General features: G+C 38.5%; 1 protein-coding gene across 6 annotated transcripts in view; it reads right to left on the bottom strand.

Moving 5' to 3' along the window:
* The window catches only part of CUL4B (cullin 4B), a 50,494-nt gene that overhangs the window by 23,808 nt on the left and 10,068 nt on the right, over nucleotides 1–16,618 (bottom strand). For 2 of the 6 annotated variants that reach the window (XM_072816906.1, XM_072816907.1), the window contains exons 1-6: nucleotides 15,205–15,345; nucleotides 13,911–14,453; nucleotides 11,700–11,815; nucleotides 1,708–1,811; nucleotides 1,139–1,208; nucleotides 282–355 (exon numbers count right to left, since the gene is read on the bottom strand). In XM_072816906.1, the coding sequence (XP_072673007.1) occupies nucleotides 282–355; nucleotides 1,139–1,208; nucleotides 1,708–1,811; nucleotides 11,700–11,815; nucleotides 13,911–14,453; nucleotides 15,205–15,232 (935 nt within the window). In that variant the 5' untranslated portion in view covers nucleotides 15,233–15,345. Of the gene's footprint in view, nucleotides 1–281; nucleotides 356–1,138; nucleotides 1,209–1,707; nucleotides 1,812–11,699; nucleotides 11,816–13,615; nucleotides 13,756–13,910; nucleotides 14,454–15,204; nucleotides 15,346–16,618 lie in introns of those variants that run through there. The other 4 variants (XM_072816905.1, XM_072816904.1, XM_072816908.1 and 1 more) reach the window with 3 other exon arrangements.

Below are 16,618 nucleotides of genomic sequence, written 5' to 3'. Positions count from 1 at the left end.
ACTCTCTTTCCATTAGTGTAATTAAGATTTTTTTTTAATTTTTTTATTCATTTATGATAGTCATACAGAGAGAGAGAGAGAGAGAGGCAGAGACACAGGCAGAGGGAGAAGCAGGCTCCATGCACCGGGAGCCCGACGTGGGATTCGATCCCGGGTCTCCAGGATCACGCCCTTGGCCAAAGGCAGGCGCTAAACCCCTGCGCCACCCAGGGATCCCTGTAATTAAGATTTGACTATGATTTGTAACAAATCTTTTCATAATTATTTTTTGGCATCCTTACCAAATGGAGGGTAGCATTGAATTCTGAAGAACGTAAGTTCTATCCAGAAATAAAAAAATGCTCCTGATCATGATCTGTCAATGAAAAAGAAATCAATTTTTACATTTTGTTAAGCTGATATATTTGCTCCTGATAAAATAAGAATAAAATCACAGGATTCGCTTTTAAATATACTAGACTACTACATACCGATAAAGAAATCTGCCTGAGAATGTGCCCATACCATTTTTATTAAACTATTCTATTTTCTTAATCCTTGCTGTCGTTTTTAGAAAAGGGATACTTAAAATGGTTCTGTGACTTCTCTGCAACTTGAAAAGTAACTGAAAATAAAAACAGGGAATTAAGGGGACACACATACAATTCTTCCTCAGTAGCAGTGCTCATTCAGGGTGAAGTACATGTATGGCTTTGGATAGAAGGATTTTAAGATTTTTACTTTGCGGAACATAAGATATAAAATTAATAGCAGATTAGGGAGAAAGGATAAGGCTGAATTCTGAATAAACTAAAATGCAGGACCATCAGGCACCTTCACAGGGCAATCAAGTAGGTGGGCGGGACATCCATCAAAACCAACACACAAAAATGTACCTTTTTTTCTAAACGAGGTACTTGTTGGTTAAGTGTGACAAAAATAAAAATGATCCTAAGGTACAAGTCATTCTAAAATGGTGGTTTCCCTGTAACTCACAGTTTAAAAATAGAAAACTTAACCACAATTAGTTTTCAATTCAGAACAAGAGCAGACATCAAGGCAATTCCCCCACACTGCAAAGCTTTTAAAACTAATATCCACGTATTTGAAGAAACTTATTTAACTACAATAAATAAATGCAATACTTTTTCCAGCTTACCATTTGTCTGCAATGATTTTGCCAGCATTTATCAATCTTCTTTAGAAAAAGAACACTATCCAATGAATCCATGAAGTATGTCAAGGATATTTTTAAGTGCTTAATACAAGTAATACAAGCAATGTAAGAGCTTATTTGTCTTAAATATGGAGTATTACACACTAATTAAACTAAACAGCACTTAGCTATAAAACAAAATGCTCTTTCTTAAACTGTAAAAAATTTTAGGTTCGACTAAATACTTTTTAGAACAAGTCTTACACATTAAATGAGCATTATGCTGTTTATGATTTCCCTTAGAAGATGATTTTTCCCTAAATGGAAATTTGTTAGGACAAAAAGAGTAAAGACATAAGGATATGTTATATTCACTAATACCACAATGTAGATATGGAACCTAATTAAGGTTGAAAAGTCAAAAACTCCTTTCTTCTTTCTCCAGAAAGGTAAGGAACAATATAACAAATCTACAAAACACAGGCATTCCATTTCAAGTTGGGTTAAATGGTGAGGGATAGGGAAGGAGGCAACAGATAAAAATACAGTATTTTGAGTTTTTAAAAGGATATTCTCTGAACTGATGAATTTGTGCTTTGATGTGATCTTCACAAATCTGTCTCAGCTGTTTGTACAAGTTTGCAGAAATCTTGTAAGAACAGAGATTTTCTACAGCCTGCAAGATTAAACATATACTTGCTTAAAGAGAAAATAGTCACTGATTATTTACATCAAATTCTTATTTTAATACTTTTATTAAAAAGGGTTATTTATCCATTTAAAACACAAACTAAAATAACAAAATATGAATGCAAGTGAACTTTTTCATAATAGATGCACAAAAAAAAAAAACCCACCCCACTAATATAATGGCTGTTCAGGTTAAGGATGGAGGGAATCAAGCCAAGTTCTACCCTGTGGAGACATCCAATTTACAACAACGACTACATGTAAATGTTGTCTTGTTCTTGAAAATGTTAACTATTTTTATAAGTTTAGAATCTCACTTTGAGTTTAAAAAACAGTTTCACAATTGTTTATCAGATGGATTCACCATTGAATTAGAATTTATTTATACTTTCTTTGGTTTTCCTGAATAGAACAATGGATTATTGCTAGCAGTATTATATAAGGAGTATGATGCAGACACCAAGTATTTTTCTTATTTTTCTCCAATATTTCAGTTTATGAATATTTAAATAGAGGTTTTAAAATTTGCACAATTAAGCAAACATCAATTAAAACAGAAATAACTATTTTTACTTCATTCTAATAGTTGAATTGGTCTTCTTTTATACTCAGATCCTGAAAGGAAAGACTTCAGATTTCAATGAGTTTCCAGTTATGTATATCAAAGACTTTCAATTTTAAAACAACAGGCATGGTAAAACTCTTTGGATGAACTCTGATATAATCTACAATTCCAACTAGTAATGACTTAAGTATAACACCAGGATTCCTTCTTCACCACAAGAAAAGGCAGAAAATCCATTAAAATTGACTCTAAGGGAGCATCCAAGTTCTGTAGGTTGGAGTGGAATTTTATAAATATGTACTTGGAAGTCACATTCCCAGCAGGCAGGTCCAGTAAATAAATTAGCAAATGAAAAGAAAGCTCAAAGAAAACCACTTATATCCTTGCAGGAAAGTCACTGCACCTCACCAGGAAACAGCAGGCCAATTAGATCCAATAGCTAAGAGGAATAAGAAAGCTGAGTCTCCCTTGGCCACTTTCCATGGGGCCTTGGGTTAGGCCACAAATACCTAAAGGATGTATTTATGCTTGTTTCATGAGCCCTTCTGTTCACATTGGATCTCTATGGACTCTCCCCCTTCCTTCTTTAGTATTCTTTTCATTGTATCTCATGTTCCTCTTGAATGACTCATTTTCTCAACACTTCTCATTTCCCTGCTTAGATTCTGTCTTTGTACTTTATCTTATCCACATTTCCCACTTCCAGTACTTCTCCAAGTCCTGTATCTCCCATTCCATTCTGCTGTGTTTCTCTTTATTTATCTTCTAGCACAAAATACCATATTCCCTTACTACTCAGGTAGGTCCCACCTCTTCCAATAAGCTTTCCTTAACTGTTTCAACCGGGCACTATCCACCAATCATAACACACTGATTTATCAGTCAATACTATATATCCTTTTTAAAAAAATTCTATATTTGTGCATATCCCATCCCCCAATTCTCTTTAATGAGAAAAAGAGTCCATGTGCTCATGTATCCACATACTCTTTTAATGCTTTGGGGGCTTTGAATCAGGCAATATGGCAAATATTCGAAAAAAAACATACTTAAAACTAGCAATGTACATAGAAGGGGCTTATAGTGTAAGCAGAAAACTGGCCAGAAAACATAGAATTACAAAACACTGCATTAGATGCTATGATGACAATAAGCATAGGGGCAAAGGCCCTAAGCCAGGCTCTTTAGGACAGGAGCAAGTCAGGAAAGGCTTCCTGAACAGAGGCAAAAATGTGAAATCCCAAAGACTAGAGGAAAATGGATGAAGAGCTAGTGGGAATAATGAGAAATAGAGAAGTAAGCTGGGCTTTATATGCATACAATCTCTCCCATGTTTAGCTGGAGAGTAATTTAAGCAAGAAAAGCAGGAAAGGGAGTCTTGAAAGTCAAATTGAAACAGAACGCTCTGTTTCTCTAGTTAGCCTTTATGAGTCTTAACATACATAAACCAGATCTAGTAATTTCCCTTCCTTGACAACCTTTCATCAAGCTCCTTAAGTACTGTTATGGAGAAATCCCATAATAGGTATTAAAAAATACAAAGGACTGCACCTCACCAGGAAACAGCAGACCTGGTGGTACCTGGCTGGCCCAGACACCTGGGTGGCTCAGTGGATGAGCGTCCGACTTTGGCTCAGGTCGTGGTCCTGGGATCAAGTCCCCCATTAGGCTTCGTGTGGGGAGTCTGCTTCTCCCTTTCCCTATGTCTCTGCCTCTCTCATGAATAAATAAAATCTTATTAAAAAGTCCAGGGTCTCAAAAAAAAAGTCCAGGGTCTCCCTCCTGCCTTACACAGAACTCCACCTCTTTTAAAAATTAATTAAATAAATAAAACACTGCTGGAAAAGATACTCCCCAAACTAATAATGTTTGTGGATAGAGGAACTAGCTGAATGCAAAGGAGGGTAGAGGGGAAGTAAAACTTTCACTACATGTTCTGTAATACTTTTTGGGCTTCTAATAGGATGAATATATTAAGTATATATTCACCTCATCCAATAAACCCTTTCTACCTTCCCCACCTTTCAGCATGGCATTCAAGGCTCAATCTTACCATTTTAGTCTGATGTCTATTTATAATCTTCCACACACACCTTGATCTAAACACTCTGCTTTCCTTACTTTTTAAAGCAAGGTTTGTTTGGAGCAGTCATATGTGCCTAAAACAGGGGTTTCCAAAGTTTTTTGACAAGCCACAGTAAAAAATGCACTTCATGTCACAAGCTATTATACATAGATTTATGTAATTGAAACAGAATCTTCAAGAAACTATACTTATTACTATATGTGATATTCTCCAATTATTTTCTATTTTATGTCTTAAAAAATGTTGGTCACAAACTACTAATTTCATGAACCTAACTAGAATCTAAGCACCTTAGGGGCAAGGCCTAAGTGATCTCTATATGCCCATGGCATCTGTCCAGCTTTGCACATAGGAAGCAGTAACTGATTCAACAAGGACTGTTTACTAAATAAGTACTCTGTATAGGTGCTGGGATAGAAACATAAATAGGGAAGTGTTAAATCACTACTTAAAGTTTGGAATAAGCTCTATTTTTTTAAAGAATTTATTTATTTATTCATGAAAGACACAGAGAAAGAGGCAGAGACATAGGCAGAGGGAGAAGCAGGCTCTCCGTGGGGAGCTCGATGTGGGACTATATCCCAAGACCCCGGGATCACACCCTGAGCCTAAGGCAAATGCTCAACCACTGAGCCACCCAGGTGCCCCCAGGATAAGCTCTATTTTATTCCATCTCTTTGAAATGCACTACCAGAAATGCATTAAGTATTAATTATTTTATTTTTTTTATTAATTATTTTATATTTCACTTCACATGCAACTATTTGTATCATACTCTACATAGTTTTATAAGTCTCTTAAATAAAACTCTTTTTACTCAAGCTCCCAATCATTACTGGTAAATATGCTGCCTTAAATCATTTTTGAAGGCAGTCAGATATAAAATAGAAACATTCTAGCAAGATTCTAACCTTTATTCCTCTAAATCCCAGCCCCTACCCTCCAAAATCCACACATGTCACATCAAAAAATATGTTTGTCCGAAAAAAGAGAAAAAAAGCATGTTTGTCCGATACAAACAAAACCACTCACTCCAAAGAAATGTAAACGTGTAGCAAATGAAATATAAAACTATAGTTCCTGAAATCTGATGCTTTGGGGAATAATGGATTTAAGAAACAGCAAAGGCACAAAAGATTTCATCTGGAACAAGGGAACGGAAATAAGGGTGAGCAATAAGCCTAGAATAAAAAATGAAGAGGATTAAAATAAGAATAAAAAAATATAATGACTGCAAACATAATTAAACATAGTATAGGAGGAAATCTAGAAACTTTCTGATTTAACAACAGACACCCAGAAAGGTATTAAACTCCCATTAGGGTGCTGAACTCTGGTCATTGGCCTAATGGGTTGGGTCTTATTTTTCAAACCCTATGTTTAAAGAAAAAGGAAAGCACAGTTTTCAAAAACTGATACAGCAATAAAATCTAAATTACCTTTTTACACTTAGTAAAAGTGGCTGAAATAAGATACTTGAAATATACCAAAAACTAAGAACTTGCAGAAAGGAAGCCAGACATGAAACCTAATTTTTCTTTTTACATCTAGGAAAAAAGGTTTAAATATTTAGACTAAAATTACCAAGGATTAAGAATTTGTAGTTGCATACTTTTTAAATTGCAGAGATAATATTGTGTACTAACTCAATAAAGAAAGAAGCAATATATGTGACAGATTAAACTTAAAAACATCAAGAGTGACAACAATTAAATAACTTTACATAGAATACAATTAATTACTCATCAATATAGAATACAAAAGCTGGTCATCTCTGCTAAGAATCTAACTGCTCTTCTATAACTTCTGACTGCTTAAACCACCAGATTTTACAATGGGTAATAACCTATACTGAGAAGGACACACTATTTGCTTTCAGTCTTACAGTCATCTACTTGATAAATGAAGCGTTACTAGGAAAGTTCATTATTTAAGATTTACTTCACAAAAAGCTAACCAGAGTTCCCATTATTAATAATAAATAAAATTATTTCCAGCAGAATTGAAGTATGGATTAGGCTTGTCTTCAAAGAAAACAGCTAGACATGTTTATTAAGAATAAATGTTGGGAAAAAAAAAAGAATAAACGTTGGGACGCCTGAGTGGCTCAGTGGTTGAGTGTCTGCCTTCGGCTCAGGGTGTGATCCTGGGATCCGGGATCGAGTCCTGCATCAGGCTCCTTGCGGGGAGCCTGCTTCTCCCTCTGCCTGTATCTCTGCCTCGGTGTCTCTCATGAATAAATAAATAAAATCTTTTTTTAAAAAAAGAATAAATGTTATACTTTCATATATAAACAACCAGGCAGTTCCAAAAAAAATGTAGCTGATTTTAAAACACTCCACAGGGATCCCTGGGTGGCGCAGCGGTTTGGCGCCTGCCTTTGGCCCAGGGCACGATCCTGGAGACCCGGGATCGAATCCCATGTCGGGCTCCCGGTGCATGGAGCCTGCTTCTCCCTCGGCCTATGTCTCTGCCCCTCTCTCTCTCTCTCTCTGTGTGACTATCATAAATAAATAAAAATTTAAAAAAATAAAAAAATAAAAAAAATAAAACACTCCACAGGGACGCCTGGGTGGCTCAGCGGTTGAGTGCCTGCCTTTGGCCCAGGGCGTGAGTCACGGATTGAGTCCCACATTGGGCTCCCTGCATGGAGCCTGCTTCTCCCTCTGCTGTGTCTCTGCCTCTCTCTCTGTGTGTGTCTCTCATGAATAAATAAAATCTTTAAAAATAAATAAAAATAAATAAAAATAAAAACACTCCACAGCTACTTATACAAAGGCTGAGAACATGAGGAAAATAATCCCTTTACTTAAAATACCAAAAATTCCAACTACTATAAGATACCACATGTAAAAAACAAGACATATTCTTGAGATGTAAAGGACACTGTTCCTAGAGAGTGCCTCTCTTTTTCTATTATTTTTTTCAATTTGGCTAATGGTGTCTACTGACACATATTTGGAATGTAATCTATTTATCAGCCGGCTGTTCTGGCCCAATGTGGATTTAGAATTTTAAAACGTGTGGCTTTAGAGCTGTATAATAAAGTATAATCTTAAAATAAAAGTATCTTTTTAAAAGACTCTTATTATCATCAACATCACTGGTGACACCAATAAATAGCAGACATTGTAATAAGTAATTTTTTGCAGTATTTTACAGCTAAACAGCCCTGCCATATAGGTAACATTAGTCTTCCCATTTTACAAATGGGGAAAACAAAGCTTAGATAAGTAACTTGCCCAAAGTTATTATGAGTGGCAGATCTCTAATCTAAGCAAGCTGATGAACTCAAAGATCAGTGCACTTAACCATACTATCTGTAGAAAATCAAAAACAAGCAAAAAAAAATCTCCCAAAACCAAAACAACATTAACCACTGCCTCACACTTGTAGGATTTCAAGGTTGTCCAGGAAGATAATTTTTAAGCTCAAGTACAATTCTCATTTAAATCACTTTTTTATTATTTATTTATTTATTTATTTATTTATTTATCTTTATTTATGATAGTCACAGAGAGAGAGAGAGGCAGAGACATAGGCAGAGGGAGAAGCAGGCTCCATGCACCGGGAGCCCGACACGGGATTCGGTACTGGGTCTCCAGGATCACGCCCTGGGCCAAAGGCAGGCGCCAAACCACTGCGCCACCCAGGGATCCCTCATTTAAATCACTTTTAAAAGACATCTGTTTCTTGCAAATGCACTCAAAACTACATGTTCTCTTCTAGAAATTAAAATTTTAGGGAGGCAGTACATGCAATCCACACTAGGGACTTCCATGCTTTAGATTTAAAACTTAATGGTTTTACATGCACGGACAAAAGTTCTGCACAGACACATGTGAAATAAGCATTTACTTCAGAGATAGAGGCTACAATGGGGGAGTGAGGGATTTGGTGAACTTTTGCTTGGTATACTACATACTTCTATCGTCTCAATTTTATGAGAATACTTTTTTTTTTTTTTGCCATTTCTCCCCTTACACTCTCTTTAGGAGTACTTTTTAGGGGTGCCTGAGTGGCTCAGTTAAGTGTCTGTCTTCGGCTCAGGTCATGATCCCAGGTGATCTCAGGGTCCAGGGATGGAGCCCCAACATTGGGTTCCCTGCTGAGCAGGGAGCCTGCTTCTCCCTTCTCACTCTGCCTGCTGCTCTCCTTGCTTGTACACATGCTCTCTCTGTGCAAATAAAATCTTTTAAAAAAATAAAACATTAAAAAAAGGAAGAGTACTTTTAATTTACATTTCAGTCAAAATTAAACAAGTACCTGAAATCCAGATGGTACAAAACAATTTTACTCCCTTTATCTTTTTATCCTTTTTTGAACTTGAAATTCTCAAAATAAACTCTCTGAGAATAATCCAAAGGGAGCATTTATAAAATTAGGGTGAAAAACAACAAAAGAGCTAGAAACAAATACTTTTGAATTTACTTCAGCAAAAATAGTAAAGTACTGTAAAAAATATAGAGAGTAAACAGTTATAACACTGTTTTTAGGCTAAAGAAATACAACTGAACAATAGCAGGTGGTAACTCTGAATTAGATAAAATGAAAAACACAAAAATGCAAGCTATGAGCTCTTGAAACAAAGGAAATTTAACAGAATCAATTTATCAGGAAAATATTTTTGAACCCCAAAAGTCTATAAAAATATTCAAGGTAAAGTAAATAGGGTTCATTAACAATCACAGCCAATATGCTATAAATATAAAATGTATCCAAATAATCACCATATACATACATACACACACACATATGAAAAAATTTATTTGGTGACAGTTTTTTTCCTTAAAGTAAAACTATTTATTTGTCTCTTACATACACTACACTATAGAGGCACTTGAAGTGCTGTGGTGTATTATTGAAGCAACACAGTAGTGAATGTGCACTGGACTTGAAAATTGGCCATCTCAGTTTGAGTCTGGGCACGTTATTTAACATCCCTGAGACTCGATTTCCTCATCAATAGAGGAATAATAACTACTACTCTACTTGACAAAGGGTTTCTATAATACTGAAAAGATATAAAAGATAAACCTGATTTGTAGAGGGCCACCTGCACTATATGAAAAAAAGCTACTGGACTACACAATTTCTTAAGGTCTTTCCAATTCTAATTCCATAATTCTACTTTTATTACTGTACAACTCAGAAGCCTCATATGTAACATACCAACATAGTCAAATAAGGTGGGCTTATCCTTAATAGCTTTGTACTACTTAACACAGTGTTATAATGATTATATTGTGTAACATTATTACTATGTGTTGGGCATGTTCTGAGTGTTTTCCATGCACTGACTCCTTGAGATTTTCACAGCAATAGAACCTGGTGATCGTAATTGACTTATTACAAGTAAAAAAAACCACACTGTGACTTATGCAAGAGCTTTACTACATCATCTTATATTTCTAGAATATAGCATTTCAAAGTGTTTTTGAGGTAGATAGGACAAGTATTCTTTCCCCTATTTTACAAAGGAAGAAACTGAAGTTGAAGGAGGTCTAGTTTCTTGCTCAAGATCACAAGGGTAATAGCCACCAAAACAAGATCCCAAATCTGTCTTCAGATTCCTTACAGTTTTTTTTTTAATTTTTATTTCTTTATAATAGTCACAGAGAGAGAGAGAGAGAGGCAGAGACACAGGCAGAGGGAGAAGCAGGCTCCATGCACCAGGAGCCCGATGTGGGATTTGATCCCGGGTCTCCAGGATCGCACCCTGGGCCAAAGGCAGGCGCCAAACCGCTGCGCCACCCAGGGATCCCTGTCTTCAGATTCCTAATACAGGGTTTAACCATTACCGTAATATCTCTGCAACTAAAATGAATAGATAAAAATTACAAATTCTGATAAATCAAACCACTTAATTTCTTACAAGGTACTTATCAATATGAAAAGAACAAGCAGGGCACCTCGGTGGCACAGTTGGTTAAATATCCTGAGTTTTTGGCTCAGGTCATGATCTTGGGGTTCTGAAATCTCAGGACCCAGAGTCAGGCTCCATGCTCAGCGCAGAGACCGCTTGAGATTCTCTCTCCCTCTGCTCCCCCCCACTGCTCATTAGCGCACGCACTTGCTCTCTAAAAAATACACAAGCTATTGGATTCTGAAGTATTTTTCTACATGAAACTGCTTACACTATAATGCAAAGTAACTTCTTGAAGTGGTTGCGTCAAAAATACGGTACGGTAGGGCAGGGGCCCCCGGATGGCTCAGTTGGTTAAGTGACTGCCTTCGGTTCAGGTCAAGATCTCAGGGTCCTGGGATTGAGCTCCCATGTCATGCTCCCACTCAGCGGAGAGTCTACTTCTCTCTCTCCCTGCGCCCCCTCAGCTTGTGCATGTGCACTCTAATAAATAAATAAAATCTTTTAAAAAATACAGTAGAGCAAAATCATGGTAGTAAGAAGTCTAAATCAGTAATTGCCCTTAATGGTATATTTAAACTGAATACTTCAAGTATAAACCCATTTATAAAGCAAAAGAAACAAACCTGAACCTCAGATCAAGTCACTGTACTATAATCTGCTGATTTTTTGGCTAAAGACAATCTTGTAGCCCAGAAAATAAAACAAACATGAAGAACAAGAAGAAGAAATGGCAAGGACGCCTGGGTGGCTCAGCAATTGAGTGTCTGCCTTTGGCTCAGGGCATGATCCCCAACCCAGGAGTCCCACACTGGGCTCCCTGAGAGGAGCCTGTTTCTCCCTCTGCCTCTCTCTGTGTATCTCTCATGAATAAAGTATTTTTTTAAAGGAAAAAGAAATGGCAAAAGGCTACTAATATCAATGAGGGAGGATAAAGCATATAGAGAATATCTACATTTCTTGAGGCCTTTCCTATAGGTGAGTAACACCACTTAGGGATAAGTACCATAACAGAATGACTTGTCATCAGAAATCACACCTTTGGGATCCAGGCTGTATGATTCCATTATAGGTAAACCCTTGATAATACCAAGGTATTCCTCACTATAAATCCCAGTCAGAAGGGTCCAAGGTAAACCCAATATATACCAGTATGACTATACTCATAGTTTATGTCAGAATGTTAGAGTATGTCAGAATATGTGGTCTGATTATAAAGCAGAGTACATAAATCAAGACATTTTCATTAGAAGGAAACCAAAAGTCTACATAAGGAGTCATTTCAAAGTAAAATCCATATTTTACATACTACTTCAATTTATGCTTGCCAAATCTGGTTATCCACATTAATACATACCTGGTAGAGTTCTTCTAAATTGTACTTAATTGAAGTACTATTCTGGATAGCTTCCACTGCTTCTTTCAGCTTCTGCCATGTTTCATCTGTGTAGTTCTCTGGTAATTTAGGCTTATCTAGGTGATATGTACAAGGTTGATATCAGAATATGTAGGATATAGTAATGGAAGGCTCCACTAAAGTACAGTAATAGTATTATTGCTTTTCAAGGGTAAATTGTGATTTTTATAATCACAACATCTAATTATTAAAGTAATTACTGCTTTTTAGCCTTAGCATAAAGAATAAAATTTGAAATGCCAGAATACTGTTTAAGTCATTTTGACTCACCTATTAAAATTAAAGGTGAGAGGTTTTTTTTTCAATTGACTGTATTGCTTTAAAAAATCAAAATTCAAAAATCACAGATAAAAACAGTCCCGATCTTATTCCATCACATGTAAATCCTAAGTCAGTCAACATGAATTTTGCACCTAAGATTTAAAATACTGAATATCCACTGTGCACACAGTACCTTACAAACATCTTAATCTCCCTAACAATGCTCTAAGGAAGGTATTATTTATCTCTATCTTACAACGGAGAAAACTACTGAGGCTAGAAGACTCATTTAGTAAGGCTTGCCCAAGGTCATTAAAGCTAATCAGTGGCAAAACTGAGATTCTAACCCAACTCTGTTTGACCCCCACATTTATGCACCATCTACAAATGAAGAGAAACATCTTAACTCAGATTTTAATTTAAACTACATCCATGAGCAGAGTAAAATTTAAAAAAATTAAAACATCCAAATGACTCCAGAACCTCTGTAGCATTTTCAGAATGGACAGGACTACCTTAAGCCAGGCTTTAAACTTCATTGACCAGCAATGAGTATTTTTTAAATTAAAATATCCTAATGCCTTAAGGATATGTTTTTAGTTTAAGAGGGAAAGAAAAAACCCAAACAAAATCTCAGAAACCAGTATGCAAATTAAATTAGGATCATAACTCCTCTCTTTAAAAATCCTTGACTGTTAAATTGATATACTTTGGAACAGTGAACATATTAGTCAATTACAATTCACATTTACTTCAGAAAGGTCTACTATTAAATCAGAAAGATTACAACACTCTTAAGAACCTGGGGATGGGAGAGGAGTGATAGGAAAAAAAGGTTAAAAATAAACACTATAACCCTCTGCTCTAGACAAAATAGAGCATATTTCTGATTTCCACACTAATGTTGAAAACACAAGCACTGAGAATCTAATTTTCTCAATACTGATATTTAGCCACAAGACACTTATCTGGTAAATACTACTTCAGTTCATTCATTTACTTTTGTATTTAATAAACATCTTAGCATCTATTACCTGCCAGTTAAGGATGTCGAAAAACTTAAGTCAGAAAAACAAATACAGTCAACAGAAAAAAAGTAATTCATTTCAATTATGTTTTTAAAAATTGTTGATTTTACATGCATCAATGCACTCATAATACTCTTAATCACATATCTCAAACATGAAATGAACAAATTTTCCTAAAAGCTGCAGGTCAGTACTTTAAAGCCCATTTTAGTGAAAAAAAAAATAGATGTAGTAATTGTTCCTATCTTTAGACTAGTGGTACACAGAGTTACTACTTTTGTGTATACAGTATTTTTCACTTCCAAACCCTATCTTTGGAAAGATATGCAGAGATCATAAATATTTTTCTCCAAAACTGCTTCCACAAGGAGTTTCAAGAATATAGTATCCAACATTATAAATCTAACTATAAATCATCTTTGAGCATGAAAAGATCACCAATGCTACCTGCATTTCTAGGGACTAGAGAATGTGGCCTACTGAAGCATAAAAATAAAAATCCCAGCAGTGCCAAAGCTCACTATGCACCTGAAACAAATAAACCTCCTTAGAATACAAATTTCTCACCTGTATAATCCAGATCAATCATACCGACTGGCAATGTTACACTGAGTAACAGATTAAACTGAGCCAGACATCAAATACTGCACAGAAACACGCCGGTGTATGCTTCAGCACAAGAATACTAACCACCCCCGGAAAATGAACCCTCCACCCAAAAAAGGACCTCCCTCCACCTCATTGATTATGCATAAAACATTAGGCCACCTCTATACTGTTTAATATATTAACATAAATAGAGCACGTGACCGCTCAAGTGTCAAATCCTTAGTCAGTGATTATGGATTTTGGCCTTGGTTACCTTTAAAGTTCTTGATCACTAACTTCTTAGCAGACCCAGGCTTGCTGTTAGCAAAGCTAGAAGTGGTGGTAGAAGATTTGGCTAGGCCGTTTGCGTGATGCACCGAAGCCACAGAAGAGATTAATATACTCTTATTTTTAAGTTGCTGCTGCTGAGATGTTGCAGCAGTTGGTGAAGATGAGGAGGAAGAGGAGGAGGATTCCTCAGCCATCTTCGCATCAAACCCTACAAACTCCAGGGTGTCTTCAAAACGCAGCTTCTTCTGTATCGGTACGTGGCTGGAAGTAGCCACTGAAACCCCCAGGCAGAAGGACGAGGTTGAAGGGGATGCCGAATCCCTGGGTTGTAAAGGAGGAGTGGATGAGGAGGAAGAGGTGGAATCAAAGTCTTCTCTCTCGTTACTACTGTTACTGCTGCTACTGCTGCTGCTGTTTAACTTTCTCTTCTTGGCAGAGGTGGGCGGAGTGGTGCTGGTATTACCATCAGTGGCAGATCTGACCTCCTGAGCAGCAGCAGCAGCTGAGGGATTGGGGGAAGAAAAACCTGTTGGAAACATGAAAATAGCGGGGTCAACAGGCAGAGGAGCATCAAAAACCTACGTTTATATGCCTGCGTGCGTGTAGGAGAGAAGGTGGCAATGCTAGAGGGGGGAAGGGAAGAAAGAGAGGAGAAACACAGAGGACGAGAAGGAAAGTGAAGGGGGGGCTACACCGGGGGAATGGGAGGGTTTGGGAAGGCGGATAGGCTGACACCAGGAGTGAGCAGAACGAGGGGGGAGAGCGAATGAGGAGGCAGACAGGTAAACGGCCGTGCCGTCCCCCTCCCCTGCTTTTCGGTCTCTCTCCCCCCTTTCTGCAGGAGCGACTCAGTGAGTCTGTGAGGCTGCAGCTCCTCCTCCTTTTCTCCCTCTCTCTGGGAGGGGAGATGCCGTGGTTGGGGGGAGGGGGAAGGGGGAGGGGGAGAGAACCAGGGCTTGTTATTGTCAATAGCACAAGAGGCTAAAGATGGCGCCACTTCCGGTCACGCGGCGGCGAGGGAGGGGCGGCGTCTGTCCCCGGGAGTGGGGGGTGGAGAGAAGCACTGCAGGCGCCCGGGGGGCGGGGGAGCTGGCTGGGAGGGAGGCGGCGGGAAAGCGGCGGCTAAGGCGCCCCAGACGGTCGTGCTCCTTCTCTCGCTCTCGCTGCCCCCCCTCCCGCTCCCTCTCCCTGGCAGCACTCTTCTTCCCTGGCCCGCCAGTAACTGCCACCCCCTCCTTAACGGTCCCGCGGGGAGCTTCGCGCTGCAGCGCCCTTACCGGAAGTGACTGGGCAGACACTTTTCATAGCGCCCAGGTCCCGAAGCCCCCAGGTCCGCAGGACTTGAGTGGGGGGGGATGGGGGAGGGAGAAAGGGGGGGAAGAGAAGTGGAAAGGGAGGAGGGGGCGGGCTTTTGAGACACCTCCCGAGTTGCTGATTGGAGCTTTCTGAACGCGAGGCGGGCGGGGTGGGGGGAAGGTGGCGGGAGAAGCAGCGGGAAGGAGCCTGAAGGGGAGGGAAGGTGGTGACGGTGAGGGGCGGGGTGAGCTAGCTGGGAAAAAGGAGGAGGAGGAAGAGAAGAAGGGAGGGAATAAAAAGTTAGGGAGCGGAGAATGGAAACTTTGAAAGAGATAAAGGAATAAGGAGGGGTTGCAAGGCAAGGGGAGTAACCCGAAATGGAGGAAAACATAATCATAGCATTATGCCTGCTGCCAAGCAGGAATGTCATGATGTTAAAATAGGAAAGGAAAAGAAAAAGATCTTAGAGAGAAAATGAGTTTTTGCTTCGATTGACCTATGCATTGTTTATCTTATGTCAAGGACGCCCCTAACCCAATATGAAAAGGACCTGAATTTTGGTACCTTTCTGAGTAATGTAGCTACAAATCTTTTGACCTTCCTAACAGGAGCATTTTTCTAAGATGGCTGGCCAGAGTTGAGGGTGCATTATAAGGCCCAAGAAACAGGAAGGTAACTAACACACCCCCCCCCCCCACACACACACACACAACACAGTTCCCAGGACCAAGCCCAACCCTGATCTCCTCCGTTGTCAATCCAGTAATTTACAGACTAAACATAGCTACTTTTACCAAATCTCAGCTCATACACTGTTTTGAAGAACACATTTGAGGAGAATGATGTTCACAAAAATCAATGGTTTCTAACAATGTATTCCACAAGCCCAAATTTCAAAATGGATTACTTGTAAGAACAAACCTCTAAATTTGGTTAAGTTAGTAACAATAAACCTTGTACATTTCCTGCTAGGAGTTTTTATTTAACCTGAGGACATGGGGGGCAGCACAATGTCAAATAAAACAAGATCTGCCAACCTGTTTATCGTTCTAACTGCAGAAACATTCAGTAAGTATGTACTGAAAGACTTTATGCCACACACTATACCAGGGCCCTGCCATTGAGAAACCAGTAGAGGAAGACATTTTCTTTTTTTTTAAGATTTATTTATTTATTTATTCATGATAGACATAGAGAGAGAGAGGCAGAGACACAGGCAGAGGGAGAAGCAGGCTCCATGCAGGGAGCCCTACACGGGACCCAATCCCGGGACTCCAGGATCACGCCCCGGGCCAAAGGCAGGCGCCAAACCGCTGAGCCACCCAGGGATTCCCCGACAAAGACATTTTCAAAATGAATTTCCATAACAGTTCTATAACAAATGTATAAAGTGCT

This window comes from Canis lupus, chromosome X, assembly GCF_048164855.1.
Source record: "Canis lupus baileyi chromosome X, mCanLup2.hap1, whole genome shotgun sequence".
NCBI lineage: Eukaryota > Metazoa > Chordata > Mammalia > Carnivora > Canidae > Canis > Canis lupus.
The sequence above is the reverse complement of the archived record's forward strand: the minus strand, read 5'-3'. Positions and strand labels throughout refer to the sequence as shown.